The 17,733-nt window shown below is 42.2% G+C and overlaps 1 protein-coding gene across 1 annotated transcript in view; it reads left to right on the top strand.

Annotated features, from left to right (window-relative positions):
- The first annotated feature begins 1,172 nt into the window (after positions 1–1,172).
- The window catches only part of LOC311013481 (uncharacterized protein), a 69,334-nt gene continuing 52,773 nt past the window's right edge, over positions 1,173–17,733 (top strand). The window contains exons 1-2 of the mRNA XM_084009583.1: positions 1,173–1,433; positions 1,880–1,894. Coding sequence (XP_083865709.1) covers positions 1,341–1,433; positions 1,880–1,894 — 108 coding nt within the window. The 5' untranslated portion in view covers positions 1,173–1,340. The remainder of the gene's footprint in view (positions 1,434–1,879; positions 1,895–17,733) is intronic.

Below are 17,733 nucleotides of genomic sequence, written 5' to 3' on the forward strand. Positions count from 1 at the left end.
TCTGTTTTCATTTTTTCCAGATTCTGTGTTTATTTTTTCCCAAGTTTCGTGTTTTCTGTTTTATTTTTTCTTAATTCTGTGTCTTAAAATGAGCATTCTTTCCATCAAATGGTGTGTAATCATGTGGTTGATGACTAAAAATGCAATAAATCAATAAGAAAATATGAGAAATGTTTTGAAGAAAAATTCTAGTAGTCCTTATCCCTTGTGATTCACAGACAAATGTGCATAAAATATGTAAGTGTATGTTCAATCATTTATGGAGGAGTCACAACATACCACCCACTTTTTCAAATCCCCACAAGGACTTTCACCATGTCTTAAGTCTGCGCATGTGTAGATCCACTCGCCGCTATTTAAGTTTCACTTTCAGTTGTGAATCAGTTCATTTCTGACGACGTGTTTTTTCTTCTCTTTCGGCTGAGGCGCGGTGACAAACACTTATCATGTAGAGAAGACGCTGATGCTCCGAGAAAACAGATAACACAATAGATTTGTTTTGTTGCTGGATGGAAACTTCAGCGTGAGAAACCAGGGTTGTGGGGTGAGAGAGTGTGAAATCAATCAAATACGTGTGTCTCACGGCCAATGCGTGAGAGTTGGCAGCCCTGGTATACAGTTTACATTTACATTTAGGGCATTTAAGTACATTTGTCAAAAGAAAGAAACCACAACACAGCATTGCTGATAAAGTAAGAGCGGAAAAATATTAACAAGTATTAGGTCCTCGTCTGTTTACCCTAGTGAAATCTCAGGAAGGTATGACCGTATGGGGGGAAAAAAATACAGATACCGTCCAAGTCTAATTGGAATGCTAGCAAATTGATGTTTAGCAGGTATAATGTTTACCATCTTAGTTGTAGCATGTTAGCATTAAAGGGGCCCTATTATGAAAAATCGACTTTTCCATGTTTTTCAACCCTAAAATGGGTCCCTGGGGTGTCAATAAGTCCCCACAGTATCAGAAAAGTCCACCATCTCCCTGTTTCACTTTCTCAGTTTGAAAGAAATCCTCCCGATAAAAGAACCGTATGCAGAATGTCCACTAAATGACGTCAGCACCGAATTTTGCTGTGCCTTTATATGGGTCATCTCGGCTCATTAGAATCGCTCCACCTGTGTGGTCCCGCCCACATAATCCCCATACCTGTTAGCTGTCAGTGTGATGTACATACAAACCAGTTAACCAAAATGCCAAAATCAACGGAAAGCGAGTTGGCAGTCCAACTGCTGATATTTACTGGCATCGTCGGAGCATCTACGATGGAAATGTGCGCACACGCGTCCGTAAATGTGTGTTTGTGTGTGCGACGCACTTCACCGACAGGAGCTTTGACAACATGGGTCGCTACAGCTCAGGATATACCTCTAACCTGAGGCTAAAGTTTGGATCAATACCGACAGTCCGAGAGCCAACCACAGACACAGAAGCGGTAAGTTACTAAATATTATGTAATATGCCGTGTTACAGTTTACTTTGCTTTCTTAGCATTGGTGTGTTAGCATTGGCGTGTTGCGCTAAAGTTAGCATTGGCGTGTTGCGTTAAAAGCTTCCATTGTATTGATATTGAGGACCGTTAACGTTACGTAGTACTGCGGGGGCCCAAACCTGTAAAATAACGCTAGACATCAGTTTGCTTGGGAACGTGTTGTAGCTCGAATGCGGCAGCAAGAGCAGCTGATCTGTTTGTTTATACAGCGATGCAAAGACGACGTCACCAAACGTTTGTTTTTGCACCGCTAACGAAGGGATTTTACGAGCTATTGGTGCGTCACAACATCAGTTATAGTGAAATAGTAACGTGTTCCACATTTCAGATGTAGTTGTAAACTCTGACTGTCTGTCTGACTGTCTGTCTGACTGTCTGTCTGCTTACAGAGCAGCAGCTCACATCAGCGTCCCACAGCAGCTACTGTTGACACTCACCTGTCTAGGAGGACTACAGGCTCCTTACCCAAGTAAAGGTGTGTAGCCTGACATGTGGCCTACTTTAGATCAGGTTTAACAGCAACTACTAGTAGTCGTGCAGATGTGTATTTCTATTATGTGATATCATGGGTTTCATTCCTCCATACAACTCTGTTACAGCTACTGTGTCCTGCAAGGACTTTGGTGTTGGCACAGCGATGGTTCCAGACCTGTTTCACAACCACTCCAATAAGGAGACCATCACAGAGAGCTCGCCTGGACCCGGTAGAGGAGGAGGATACCTTGGAGGGCAGCTCTTCCTTGACTTCAGAAGAGCTTGATATGAACCTGCAGAGTCGGCCACAAACAGTTTGCGTTTGTGTTCTGAGATAACTGTGAATTTCAACTGCTGATTAATTTGACAATAAAGTCTTTACAGTAATTGTAAAATGTGTCATGGTTAATATTACTGAAGTAATGGTCAGGAAGACTGCATAATATGTTGCATAGAGGGATTTATTTTTATAAAACACAATTGATAAACAAACAACAGACTGCTGTATTCCTCTTACGTGTAAAGCACCATAACCAGCTTTATGTATATTTCATGCGTTTTGGAGAGAGAACATTCAGACAGACGGTTCCAACCAGGATGTCCCACCATGCAAGCCTCTTCCTCCTCCAGCTGCTGCATCCGTCTTCTTACCTAGTGTGAATCATGATAATCGTCATGTTATGTGAATAATAATCAACAGACAACTTGGTGTAACAAAGTAACATTACCCGTGGTGTCTCCATGCAGTAGACATGTTCTGTGTCTGAAGGCCCACTTAGTCACCTAGATGAATATAGTACAGAATTTGAGCATTTCAACAACAAATCTTGTTAATATGGTAACCTGACGGACTTTGCTGACAAGCTGAGGTGTAAACCTCATGTTTGAATTTTGTAACAGTAAGTTTGGCACGTAATGTTGAGATGGAGCAAATCACGTTATAAAACACAGCACACAGCCTATAATTCACAATTCAGCACATAATTCTGGAGGACGACATGATACTGACCAAATCCCGTTGCTTGTATATCTTTATGTGTAGAGGATCAAGTTTTTAATCCCGTTAATGTGATGTAAACAAACTGCCCGCATACAGGACGCTGTTTTCAGCGGGTTTTCATCCGTTTAAATCAAATGTTACGTCCCCTTTGGAAAACATGCAACTGTGAACTGTCAACAACACGGCACTACTAACGATATTAATTGTTGCCGAAATAGCTCACAGATACGTTACTTATAGAGCGAAGAACGCAGCATTAGCGTCACTGTGGCTAGCGCTAGCTACGCTAACACACATCGAGTTACCGTCCAAAACGTTACACAGACATGTTTACTAACCATTCAGAAACGTCCTGCTGCGTCCGCGGCGTAGAACTTCTACAGGAGCTGGTCCTGGTTCTGGGTCGGAGTCCGGTTCGGTACGGCTGGACCGCTGTTAGTTTGTAGCGTAGAACCATAACCATGGCAACAGGACGCGGACGGCACGGGGCGGAGAGACACAACCACTTCCTCAGTAGGAGCGGGGTCGGGGGTCATCTCATTAGCATAAGGCTACACCCCGACAGAATCACCCGTTTGAAAAAGTGGGGTAAAAAAGCTGAAAATGAGGAGTGTGATCCACTCAAAAATACATGTTCCGATTGTTTTTTCCAGTTGAGGAATTCAAAGACCAGGTTTGGAGACATCAATAACTTATATTAACTTGTGGAAAAATAGCATAATAGGGCCCCTTTAACATTTTGAAAGTTGCACAGAGTAGCATGTAGCCTGATGCAGAACAGAGGCGGGGTGAGACACCTCAACAGCTAGTAACTAATTAGTAACCTGGCTGTAAGTTACGCCAACTGGGAATCTGGGTAGAGATGGGAGAAGATTCACTCACCCACTTGTATCACGGGATCCTTTAACTGATCCAGGTGAGTCGAGTCTGCTGTCTCCATTCACCCAGGTCACTTGCTGCTAATGCCAGTCAAAATACACTAATTCGCTACTCCCTTTAAAACCTGTAAAATCATATTTTAACATGACCTAGTCCATCAGTTTACCCGAGCAAGTGGCTGCAAGAAGTTAACACGGACAAGAGAAGGTGCTTCAATGACTGCCACAGAGTGAAACTTCGGCCGTAGCTTGAAGCAGCGGAGGTTTTATTATTATGTATGATTACAGAGTTACGTTTACTGTTAGAATACGGGGAGCATATTTCGATCTGATACAATATCTTTATTTATTTCTTAAGGATATTTCATTTTGTTTTGTGCTGCATTATAAATTCACAGCCTATATTTTATCAAAATAAAATAAAAGTAAAATGAAATGAATTGATTAATGTCAGTTAGACCCAAGCCAGGTTCCCGTGTCTTGCTTGCCAAACATTTGCTAAAGGCAGGGTAGGTCATTTGGAAAAACCACAGAGACTTTGAATGCATCACCAAACTGAAAAAGTCCCGCCCCCTTCCTTCAAAGCCGCACGCCCAGAACGCCATACGAGTGAGATCTGCAGAGCATGTCAGCATTTAATTTATTCATTGCTGTCACCAGGATTTCCAGTAATATAACAGAAAATGTTTTTGAATAGAATCACCTACTCAACCTTTACCTCAACAGCTGTCTTTCTTTCATTGCAGGTGTGAATTACAGTTTGTTTTCCATTGCTAACAAGGATTGCTAACATGCCTTTGTGTGCTTTTAATTGAATCGGCTAAACATGACAGATAATAACTGCAACAAATGCTATACAAATTGATACATTTATATATAATACAGTAATGAAACTGTGTTTGTGGTTTGTAGGTGTGTGTCACTCTTGTACTCATCAAGGCTTAGCTATTCACAAAAGTGTGAATGCATGACACAATGGTGCAGCGACTGAATCAAAGTATCAAAGAGAGATATTCATTTTAAACATGTGTCAAAGACTGAATGGGTTACATATATATATAGACATTCAGGTGAGTCCTGAATGACATACTGACAATTGTGGAGGGAACCGCAAACCATTATGAAATCATAATGAAAATACTTTCCTCAGTGGCAATGGCATGGTTTTTTTTTTCTCCATTGATCTTATCTCACCTTTGTTGCATACAGGTGTATGTACATAGATCTTACACTTTTCTTTTATTGTCTTTTCTTTTTTTCTTTGTACTTTTTCTTTCTGTTTTGACTCTTGAGCTGCTCTCATGTGAATTTCCCTGTTGCAGGCTCAAATTGATCTTATTTTTATCATCACTAACATGTTGTTGTTGCATATCATAATTGCCTGCTTACACAACCAACAGGTGACTAACTTTCATCCTCTTGAGAAAAGAATATCTGCTCCCAGCTGCTATGTTTCATCTTTGAGCACTCACAAGCTTTATCTGTCTGCTGTGTGTTGCCAGCCAGGCAGACTGGAGTTGATTAGTCAAAGCTTGTTTGCTCTAATCACAGACTGTATGTCAGAAGTGGATGATGTCACCCAGTGGTTTGTGAACTACGGTTTCGCAGCCTCAAGTTCAGCATTTTGGTCACTGCCATCTTGGAATGCAGCCAGGCCAGAAGTGACCATATTTGGACTGTGGAGGAGCGATGGGTGGATCTGACCAAGCAGCAGAGTGGCACCCTGAGAAACAACATTACTGGATCTGGATCCATCTGGGCTCTGGTGTGAAGCTGAGACTGAGATAATAAATCAAGTGAAAGGTAGGGTAATTTTCTCATAGATTTTTTTGCAATAAGAGGAGTCGCCCCCTGATGGCAGGCAGAGAGACTGTACGTTTTAGGCACTTCAGGCTCACTTAAGGTGGGCTAACGTTTATGGTTGACCAGCTATTCTCAATTTAGTGAAAATATTGACTAAACCAGCATAAACATTTTTAACAAACAAATCTATAATATTTAAACTTCTTGTGTTTGATACATACCAGGTCCACACCTGTACATCCTGCTTCCAGGAAATAGCCACAGCCACGAATGTTTGGCACTGAAAGACTTCTCCTCTTCTCCAGCCGACTCAACATTTGTATATTTGAGACTCACTGTTTGGTTAATAGTTACTCATAGCATACTGTATATTAGTGATGTCAATATATTTGTTTTTGTTTAGTTTTTTGGCACATTGATGGTTACAACCATGTGTTTTTTACTCTCACGCCCACAAATGGTGTTGCTGTTGAGTGCTGCAGGTGTGACTGGTTCCCTCAACAACAAGCCAATGGCATTGTTTCCTTTTGATCTTTGACTATTGCAGAAATTCCAGAAATTATTAAGACTTTCACATTTTGTTCAGAAAGATAATAAATACCAAAAAAATACCATTTAATTATTATCACTGTCCACACACATTTATCAACACAATTCCAATTACTATATGTCTGCATGAAAGTAATTGTTAAATATGCAAATGCACATATCGTTTGTTTTCATGATGGGCCGAGGTGTGCGGGACTTTAAATGTTGCTCTCGCAAAGAATTGTGGGTTGGCGTGATCTCCTTTCCTTTCACATAGGAAGGTCCGTTGCATAAAGGATCTCTGAAAGGAAGCATTGGAGCTCCTTTCCTTTGCATTTAGAGAATCCGAACGGATCTTATCATGGTGGCCACTTGTTTACTTCCGGGTCACTTATTCAGTTAAGAACCTTCCTAAGAGAAATAGGCTATTCCACCGCAGCTGAAGATTACCAATCAGAATGGTCATATCTAACAAAATATGCCAACATTTTCTACCATTTATGCTGTGAAACCTCTTCTCACAAATCCCTTCTCTCTAACATTCTCGCAAGAAAAGAATCATTACTTATGAAATCATTGTCTGATTCCTAAAGCTGTGAGTCCTTAGTTCATTTTGCCTTATTCTTGCTTGGAGTGTTTTGCAATATTTGCTGTATCCTGTATCTACTAGTATAACAACCCGATGTCCCCACAGGGATCAATAGAGTTTAGCTTCATGCTATAATGATGACTAATTCAGCTTGCAAATTACACTAAATTGTTTGTCTGAGTACCCCTTTTATGGGTTTTATAGGAAAAGTAATCAAATGTGACAGAAATGGATGAAGCTACATGGCTGGATCGGAGTATCCCACAGAGTTAGATCCTACATTATATTTAAGGCGTAGAGTTATTTGTAATATATTAGATTTGAAAAGTGGCCTGATAAGAGGTCCATCAGGAGAGCAGCTGACTGAGATAGTGGTGAGAAATGAGTGTGGCATCATGATATGGTGTAACATGACGAGGAAATACATGAGAAGACAGACAGTGTTGTAAGAGATGAGTTTAGAGTTGTCCAGTCCATATAGTCACCACGCCAGCCATCCATCAACTTCTCCATCCGTTGCTTCTGAGCTACTTTTCAGCATCAAATTCAAGGATTTTACTTGAAATGTATGAGACATTCCTACATTGTTCCGTCATGCTGCACATGTCGCTTTTGCTCATTGATAAGCACCTGAGTCTCCCAGTTCTTGGGCAGGGAGTCAACAAACATACCAGAGGGCCCTCTTGTATCCTATTTCCATCTAGTTTTATGTGTGATCAGAATCTGGTCGGTGTTTCTAGCTGTACCGAAGTAATGCACTAGGACACAAACACAGAGTAGGCAGGTGGACGTGTGTTGTAAAGGATGTAATCAAAGTAGAACTTAAAAATCTGCTGCTTCATAATAATAATAACAATAATAATAATAATAATGGACTGGCGACCTGTCCAGGGTGTACCCTGCCTTCGCCCAATGACAGCTGGGATCGGCTCCAGCCCCCCCGCAACCCTGAATACAGGATAAGCGGTAGACAATGGATGGATGGATGGATGGATGGATAATAATAATAATAATAATAACCTATATACTTATATGCTAACTGATATAGCACCTTAGGGTAGGTGGAAGGCTGTGGTGAATAGATGGTGGTTGAGGAGTTTTTTGAATGTGAGTAGGTATGAGGCGTTTCTGATGACTGTGGGGGAATGTTCCAGAGGGTGGGGGTTGTCACACTGATTGCTCTGTCTCTGATGATAGGGGGATGGCCGGAGTCTGGAGATGTTTCTGAGGTGAAAGAAGGCGGATTTGGTGATTGATTCGATGTGGAATTGATGGAGATGGATGGAGCACCCATCTATGTTTATGAGGAGATCTCCAACCTCTTTGCTTAAATAATTATCACTAAAATTCTGTGATTTCCAACAATTTTTCAGGAAAACGTTGGCATGATTATGTTTTATTATATACATATTGTTGGCCTGGTGCCAAAATTATAGATATGATTCTGTACTTTTATTGTTCATGTGGGCACAAACGACATCAGACTCGAGGGGCCCTAGTTTCGTAGACTAGGCGTAGTCAGCGCGCAGCGCACGTGTGCCACGCCGACGGGGTGTGTCCGCCTCGACTTTGTAAGTTTTGTGCACCACGTAGGCTCGCGCAGGCACTCCTCCCGTCACTCCCACCTGCGCAAGTGGGAAAGAGGGAGGAGAAGAAGGCGTGAGTGGGAGACAAGGAGGAGACGAGGAGGAGACGAGGCGTGGACCGGGATTAATACAGCCGATTCAGATCTTCACCAATCAAATGAGCTCCTCTCCTCACCTTTAATGCGTTAGGGGAGGTTCAGTGCAAGTTCCGTCACTTGACAACCCAATGACAGAAGCAGCGCCGCCGCTCCCACCACGTGCATCACGCGCTGTGCGTGCGTATCATAGTAATAACAATGCCGATATTATAAAAAACAGGAGAGAGAGAGGGAGATGTTTTGGTCCGAGAGGCTGAGTTTCCGTTACGCGTGCCATCCGCCTTTGATCTGACGTCAGATGTGACGGGACAATCTATATAGATATAAATTCACGTGTTGATTCAATTAGTTGCATTAAATAGTGTTTGTTGTGATTATTTATTGCATTTAAATGTGCCTGGAACTGTGGAAACCTGCCTGTGAGGTCTCGGTGACGTGTGCGCACTGCGCGCCGGTCAGCCAAACTTCCACTCCGCCAGCTGTAATTCACCTTGAATGAATGGACTTTATTTGCGCCTTGCGCCTTACGCCAAAAGTAGACCAGGTTGGAGTCTCGGCGAGGCTTTTTGCCACAAAACTTCCGCTACGCCAAGCTGAATCTGTGACTGCCAAACTGACCGTGGGTCGAAACTTGCATTACGCCGGCTCCGCCACCCTGCGCTGCGCCAAGAAACTAGGGCCCGAGCAGTCAATCAAGCTGCAGCCTTTCCCCCTCTCAGAGGAAAGGTTGTGAACATTTCACTCATCTTTTCAGTGCTTACTATTGGCTTTTGCACTTTTATATTGTCACTGGAATTGTGTTTATTAAAAATGTTGACTATTTCTAGAGCAGAAAGGACAGAAAATCTCTGTACAAAAGAGATAATCTTCATCCGAACCAAGAGGCACAAGTCTGTTTTCCTCCTTTGTCTTTCTTTATGGCTCCAGGATGTCCCTGACGAGGGGAGAATCTCGACGCTGTTTGGCTTTGCGTCAGAGTGCCATAAGCCATGAAACGTGAGTGATTCGTGTCGGGTGCGTAATTGTGTCCTGTGATGTTTGGTGGGAACGCCCCTTCAGATCCTTAACTGAAAAGGCTGCACTGGTTAGCAACCTACCCATCATAAGCTGGACATGAAACTTGGCTGGACCTTTAAGCCAAAATGGTTTTAGGTGTGAAAGGAGAGGTGGAGGTGTAGCAGCACTCGTCTCTGATCTGTTTCTGTGCAGGCAACTCACTTTTGATGAGTACACTTCTTTGAGTATCTTGCAATGACACAGAGAGAGCTCAACGACCTTCTAGAGGTCTATGGTTTCTCTCGGCATAACTGGACCCATTCTTAACCTGGGCTGTAGACCAATTAAGAGGATCCAATTGGCCCAGAGCAGCGCCTGACAGGCAGTGGTCCAGGGTTCGAATTACACAGTGGCTATTGGGGGAGCCCCATTTTCCGGGGTGCACCACGACTTCCGAAGTCACGCTTTAAGAGGTAGACATACACATTTTTTTTTAAAAGATACACATTTAATACAGTAACTGTCAAACTTACTTATGTGCTATGATACTACCTCAACAGCAGATACACTACTGTACCTTTATAGTGTTTTATATATGTATATTATATTCATACAGAATTGATATTTATTGGCATTATTTTATACTTTATATTTTCATACTTATTTGACTCTTTCTTCTCTTTCTCTTATAACTGCAGCTGTACAATTTCCTGAGGGGTTACTAAATTATTCTTATTCTGATTTCCACAGATATTTATGAACAAATATAAAAAAATGCAATTGTGGTTGCAAACTACAGCTTTTAGGCTCCGCCTCCTGCTGCTCTCGTCTACTTTCCAGGCGAGGCGCAGTTCATCTCAAAAGAGCCTATTGCTACTGGCAGGCAGTAATAATGTTGGTAACATATTTCATATGGGCACAATAATAACATATTTGGAATCAGGCAAGGGTAATGGTCTAATCAGAGCAAACAAAAAGCATAAACACAAAACCGAGAACCCATGTAACATACACTATATTGCCAAAAGTATTCACTCACACATCCAAATAATATAAATCAGGTGTTCCAATCACTTCCATGGCCACAGGTGTATAAAAGCAGCACCTAGGCATGCAGACTGTTTCTACAAACTGTTCTCCCAACTTTGTGGAACAGTTTGGGGATGGCCCCTTCCTGTTCCAACATGACTGTGCACAAGTGCACAAAGCAAGGTCCATAAAGACATGGATGAGAGAGTTTGGTGTGGATGAACTTGACTGGCCTGCACAGACCTCAACCCGATAGAACACCTTTGGGATGAATTAAAGTGGAGACTGAGAGCCAGGCCTTCCTGTCCAACATCAGTGTGTGACCTCACAAATACACTTCTGGAAGAATGGTCAAAAAGTCCCATAAACACACTCCTAAACCTTGTTGAAAGCCTTCCAGAAGAGATGAAACTGTTATAGCTGCAAAGGGCGGACCGACGTCATATTAAACCCTATGGATTAAGAATGGGATGTCACTGAAGTTCATATGCGAGTCAAGGCAGGTGAGCGAATACTTTTGGCAATATAGTGTACATCTGCTTCTCAACACACCACTTCAACAACAACACAAAACTTGAACAAAAATGCTGACAATTATTTCTACTTTGAGGCTAACAACTCCTCTCATTGCAACAAAAACATGGAATATTGAATTAGGGTCGAAAGTATCGACACAAAGCGAGTATGCTACAAAATCGACCCAAGTGACCTTCGTGACAAAGGTTCAAAACCCACAACAGCTCAGGTCTGGTTCGAGGAGACGCTTCTTCAAATTGTCGATTATTGACTGAGTGAACTTGAGACTCTTCGGCCTGCTCTTGATCAGTTCAACATCTTTGAACAAGCCAGCCGAAATTTGTTGCTCACCTTTTTGCATTGATTTCCCTCCTGTTGCTTTCATAGCTGTCAGGACCTCAATGGTCTGGTTAGCGCAGCAGCTCGCATCTACTAAAAATGTGTCTCTTCTTTGCAGTTTTAGCAAGAGGCTTTGTAGTTTGCAAAGAATATTTTTCATACATGCTATATCAGCCAAGAATCCTGTGCCTCTCAAGAGTTTGTGCAGAGTTTGTGCCTCTCTGTGTCACAGCGAGACATATCTTCCATCGCTGCCGTGAACTGGCGTGCCAATGCGGGAAAATCTTTCCATTACGCTTCCATGGTGTTAAAGGTACTAGTTACCCAGCAGATGGTGATGATTTGGCCAATTTTTAGGATTTGTATGCTTAAATCTGGAGCTGCTTTTTGGAGGTTATCCTTCTGGCTGGTCGCTGAAATAAAGGAACCTTTCGTTCCTCTTCTGCAGGCAAACAAAGAATTGCGTGGGTGCGGCGATCTCTCAGGATCCAAAAACGAGTAAAGGAAAAGGGGCGAGTCGCGGAAAACGGGGGAAAACAGTCTGTCGCTCGTCCAGCGAGTTTGGGGAAAAGACTGTGGCCTAAGACAAAGGAAACGCTGCAGACGTTAGAAGTTCGCCTCCTGTTGCAACGGTGTGCTGCGGTGGAGGAGAGAGTTTTTAAGGCGGCGCCAGGTTTTATACCATACGGCTGCTCCCGAGGGCCCCCTGGGGTACCTGTGGTTGTCAGCCAATAGTGCACCAGTTGTGTGACGTTGCACTTCGCACCTTGGTGAGAAGTAAAGCCAAAATTAGCGGTTGTAGTTCTTTATCCCCTTTGTCCCTTTGTTCTGACCGCATGTGAAGGCTTCTGGGCCTCTGTGTAGTCCTGATGGTGAGGTCCCTACACATTTTTTTACATATTTATTTATTTGTGTGAATGTAAAAAATAACGAAGAAAAATTTTGGGATATATAATTGTCCTTGCACACAAAATGTGTATCGAAACAGAACTGAAACCGTAACTCAAGAAGGTACGTATTGAACCATGGGTTAACTGTATTGCATCCGTAGTATCTTGTCAGTTAAATACATTTTCCATGGCTGTAAATATCAGTTAAAACTGTCAAGAGTTTTCAAAGACTTTGTGTGAAAGTATGATGTAATCAGGTTTGCTGAATGTAGTAAAGTGTGTGAGCGAATTTCCGTTGCCACTTTGTGTCAGCTGTGAATGTACACATTTTGTTGTATATTGTGCACTTTTATCAATGTAATATTGTTTTACACTCTTAACTGACTTGTATTAGAGCAGGGGTCTCAAACTCGTGGCCCGCGGGCCAATTGCGGCCCCTGGAACGATATTTTGCGGCCCCCTACCTGAAATCAAAGCTTGGTGTTGGTGCGGCCCGCACATTTTTTTTCTTCACTTTATCTGCGTGAGTCGTTGCCTTGTGCATTTTGTATTTAACACTTGTGAGCTACCATAGCTCAGGCTCGTGACAACAACACAAATTAGCAACGTTGGTCATTTGTAACATAATTTTCCGGACTATTGAGCACACCTGAATATAAGCCACACCCACTAACATTGGTCCCCCTTTTTTGTGGAATACTTGATGTGACCCAGCCTCACCCAGACTCTACCTTTAGCGGCCCACAAGTTAGTTGAGTTTGAGACCCCTGTATTAGAGGTTCCAAAGCTGGATCTACTTTTTGGTGGCAGTAATATTATTGACTGTATACAATACTGTGTATGTACTGTTTACGGAAATAATGATTTTCTGTTGTACATTGAATATTGCTGTACTTTTGTAAAAGCTTGTCATTACAGTAAAGTTCTCACTGAAATCAACATCGCTATCTCACTAGTTATTCCTCACCATTTTTCAGGATTGTAACACAAAGAAAATGTTCTGGTAGGTAATAGTGTATGTCAACAAAATAAAAGCATGGGAAATAGAGACGGTTTCTGGTTGGGGGAACAACTACTCATTCTATTTCTGTATCATCTCACTCAAATTCTGTTTTGACAACAGAATACATTTCTAGAGTGCCAAAGAAATGCTTCAGGTCAAAGGGATACTATTACATTTCCATCCACTTATATGTACGTTTCATTAATGTATAAGAAAACCTTGATGGAAATATCTGTAATTAAAAAAAGCCTCATTAAGAACGACATTGTGGGTCTTGTACTGCTGCTGCTTTGCATTTTATTCCAGTTGAGATGAATCATCGGCATATTGCTGCCAGCCACTATTACAAGCCACCATTACAACTTACAGGGCAAAACAATAAATTAAGAGCATACATGTAAATTCATTAAAATGCCATACAGGAAATGCCACATTAGGTGGAAAGCAGCAGTAAAATGCCAATTTGTATCATGTTTACTTGGCCTCGCTGGAACATTTTTAATTAGGTGAACTTTCAAGAATATTTACTATTTGACAGAAACGCAGACTGATTTAATATCATTTAAATGTGGCCTCAAAATGTTTAACCAACTGTGAAATGCATGTCCATGATGCTGCATGTGTTGCCTCTACATTGTGATTGTGTATTGTGAGCTAACTGAAACATGAATATTGTAATGTATATGGGAGTGAGATGTTCAGATTGATATCAGTTCTATGTCTGTGTGTTAAGTACAGAACTGGAGTAAGTCTGTGGTTAGCCTAGCTTAGCATAGGGACTAGAAGTAGGGGATTCAGCTAGCCCGGCTCTATTCAAAAGTGTCTGTATTTTTTTATGTTATTGGATTGTTATAATACTTAAATGCATTCCATATTACAATAGATAAACACAAACTGGTGAGTTACAATTCAGAACATTCACAGTAAGGCATCATCTTAAAGGTTGTATCAGCGATTCTGGTTGCCCTTACTTCCGTTGCGAGATCCAAAACAAACAGAGCCAGCTAGCCCCTCCCTCCCGTGTTTTGAAAATGATAACGCATTTTCATGAACGTGCCGTGCCACCCACCCCTTGTCACATATAGCAGATTGGTTGGAACACTGTTTATTTTGCTTTTGAGGTGTTGGTAGTACCATTTGTTTTTGTGTGCGATCTCGGAGCCTAGGTTGCCTAGAGAGACGCGTTTTTTGATGGCCTGCTTATGGGGCGGGCAGCTAGCGGATCGTGAGGTAAAAACAGATGAATGTGATCATTTGTTTCGGCCCAGAATCGCTGATACAACCTTTAATATGCAAGACTTTTAATTTTTGAGGAGATTTGGGAGCCGATGTTGAATAGGTCTGCAATTTTGAAGCCCATATATTGCTTACCTGGATTTGGATTGGTTTGTTTAATATGTATGCAAACACAAATGTAAACATATCAATTGGTTTTAGGGGGAGTTAAGTGCTGAAACTATTTCATGACAAACAACAGCAAGAAGCAAATTCCTGAGGTAGAAATCATGCAGGCAGCAATCTAACAAGCCCTATAGCTGAGCTACATATATTTACGCAGGCAGAAATCTGCTGAAATCAAGGTCTGTCTGAATAATTTTGACCCTGCATGAATGATCTGCAGAGGTGAGCAAGCATTCACAACCCACACTGTTTTTAAGTATTTCAATTTACACAAAAATTCATGCTTGGTTTGAAGCAGCTTGACATGATGTATTTTCCAGTTCTGGACAACTGCCAGACTAGCTGCTAATCTGCAGTGTGCTGCTATTTTCCCAACAGTTCTACTTCTACAACATTTACAGTGTTACACTGGCTAACCATGATGCTGTTTTAAAAAAATACATTTAAGCTTATGTTTGACATGTTATACAGCAGGGCTATTCAATTGGCGGCCCCCGGGCCTGCCCGCAAAGGTATATTTACTGGGCCTTTTTGTGGAAAAAATGAAGAAAAAAAAATGCTGAAAACAACATCAAGCCATGCGTGTGTCGTATTAAAACGTGAAGATGTAAGTCCAACAGGCTTTCGGGCCGAGGCCCGTTTGGGCTGGAGCAGAGTGAGTTCAAAGCGGTGGGGAAACACTGTGGGGGGGCAATCATGCCGAAGCACGGTACGGATGGCCCCGGTGTGAGTACGCCCTTAGTTAACACTAGCATTTTCAGATTTTTCCGGACCCTCATTTTGGATCATTTCCATCAACCGCCCCTGATTCAAAACTGATTGAATAGCCCTGGTATACCACATGAAGTTCATATGTGCTAAACAAATAAAATGACCTCCTCATAAGTTATACAATTACAATTCACCAAGCACCTCGGGATGATGTCATGAACCCAGAAGTCTGGTTTCCCAGTGTATCTGGGACTTCAACATGTACAAAGCAGCAACAGTGGTGATTTCTGTGTCTACGTGAAGGAAAGCCCCACCTCTTCTGTTGCATCTAACTGAATACACACAAATAATCCCAAAGTGAAAACATGAGGTGAAAATGCGCTTTGTGTTTGTTTTAACATAGCATAAGAAGCCACACATACCTGCTGCTGGGTGTCCGAACAGCTCAGACACTGTGAGTGCAGGCAGACAGCCTCATCTCTCATGTGAAGCATTAGAATGAAGGCATATCTTTAGGTGGACCTGAACACGTACTGAGCCAATCATTGGCTCTGTACCCAGATCAGGTCATGTTGAGCGTGTATTTGCCTGACGTCTGAGGAGAGGTTCATGTTTCGAAGACTCCAAGTCGATTTTCTGGTTGAGAAAAAGCATGTATTGACATCTTTGCATTTGGCCACTGAATCGTTACTCTAAATCTATATGATGTTTTGCACCTTTGATTGCTGTGGTATTTACTCAGTGTGTTAGCTAGCGTTGGTAGATGGCCGCCAACCTGGCCTAATGGGAGTCTAGCATGAGCAGAGAAAAGCCGACCTCACAAGCCAAGTGTGTAGGAGTCCTTTTAAAGAGGCCACAATGGCCATCTGATAATTGTCAAGCAGCAGACACCGTCTCCATCTCCCTTAACCAAACCTCACCTCTCTGTCCGTCGCTCCTCTCCCCTCTCTTCATCCTCCTTTCTCTCGTTAGGCTGAAGAGAGGGGTCAGGAGTCAGGAGGCGAGGTCAAGAATAGGCACCAGTGCTCCGGGCCAAAACGGGAAAACAGTTAAGATTCCATGATCCTCTCCAATACTGTAATTAAGAAAGGGGGCACCACTCATCACATTTCCCAATGACGGAAGCTTTTCACCTTCCCATTTCTTCGGCTCCGATGAGGTCAAAAGGAAGGGAAAGGAAATGGAGACATCTTGGCCAAGCCACCGAGCAAATATTGACTTCTCCCCACACTGCCGAGCAAACCGGCCGAATTAGATTTGAGCAGATATTCAATTAAAGGTTTCGAGTTAATTTGTTTCTCCGCCACTATTCAAAAAGTTATCAGACATAAATTGAATGTGCGGGGGTTATGCCAACACTGTCGTCTTGATGGAAGAAAAAGAAAATGTCTCATTTCACACAGGGTTCAGGGTTCTGATACATTTAAATATCGTGTTTCTCTCATTACTCTCTGCTTCTCCCTCGCACTAGTGGCAATGTCATCTGTGTTGTCATGGTTAGAATGCATTCTTTCCTTTCAGCAGCCCTAAAAACGGTTTCAAACTCAATAAGCGGTTCAATACATCAATGTGGTAGAAGAAATGTCCTCTCACAAATTTTATGGAAATGTCATTTGTCTGCATAGCATTTGGAGAAAATCAGATGTACATGTGCTTAAAAGTCAGTGGCCATGATTGGATAAGGGCCAAGCATACCTCAGCATGTGCCACTCTGCTATATGTGGATTTTAATTTTACAAGGACAGATCCAAACACAATGACAGATTATAGGCAACTACCAGGAAGTACAGCCACTGACCAGAGAGTTAGAGAAACTGCTCCTGCAGCAAAACCGGAGCCTGGGTTCCATTTGTAAATACATAGAAAGCAGGGACATTTGTGAGGGATGGCTTGGACATAGTTATTGGACTTTTTGAAAGCAACAGGGTAAAAGGTGAAAGGACCAAATCACAAGTCCCTTCATCAAAACACTGGCTCTGTGGGCGTTATTTCTTTGGAAACTAACATGGGAGATGTCAGGAGGCAAGAGCCAAAACTAGTGACCCAGTCCACAACACAGTTCACTGTACAGCCGGGGGCTACTGTGAAGCACACAACGGCTTAATGAAAAAACATTTTTGTATTCTTAACTTTCTCTGACTCATAGTATGAGGTTGCCTTTCTTCATATGACTGTGTAAATGACCAGGGAAAACATCATGAACTATGCCTAAAGGAGCTAATGTTGAAAAAAAATAGGTGAATAAGTAAATACCCCAATAGGTGAGAGTAAGGCCCCTTCCTGTGTTCTTCACAGGACCTTTTTTCAGATAAATGCTTGGTAGTCAAAGGCAACAGACAAATATCCATCATCGTCTACCAGTTATCCTGTATTCAGGGTCGTGGGGGCAGGGTACACCTGGA

This window comes from Eutrigla gurnardus, assembly GCF_963514095.1.
Source record: "Eutrigla gurnardus genome assembly, chromosome: 5".
In the NCBI taxonomy this organism is placed as follows: domain Eukaryota; kingdom Metazoa; phylum Chordata; class Actinopteri; order Perciformes; family Triglidae; genus Eutrigla; species Eutrigla gurnardus.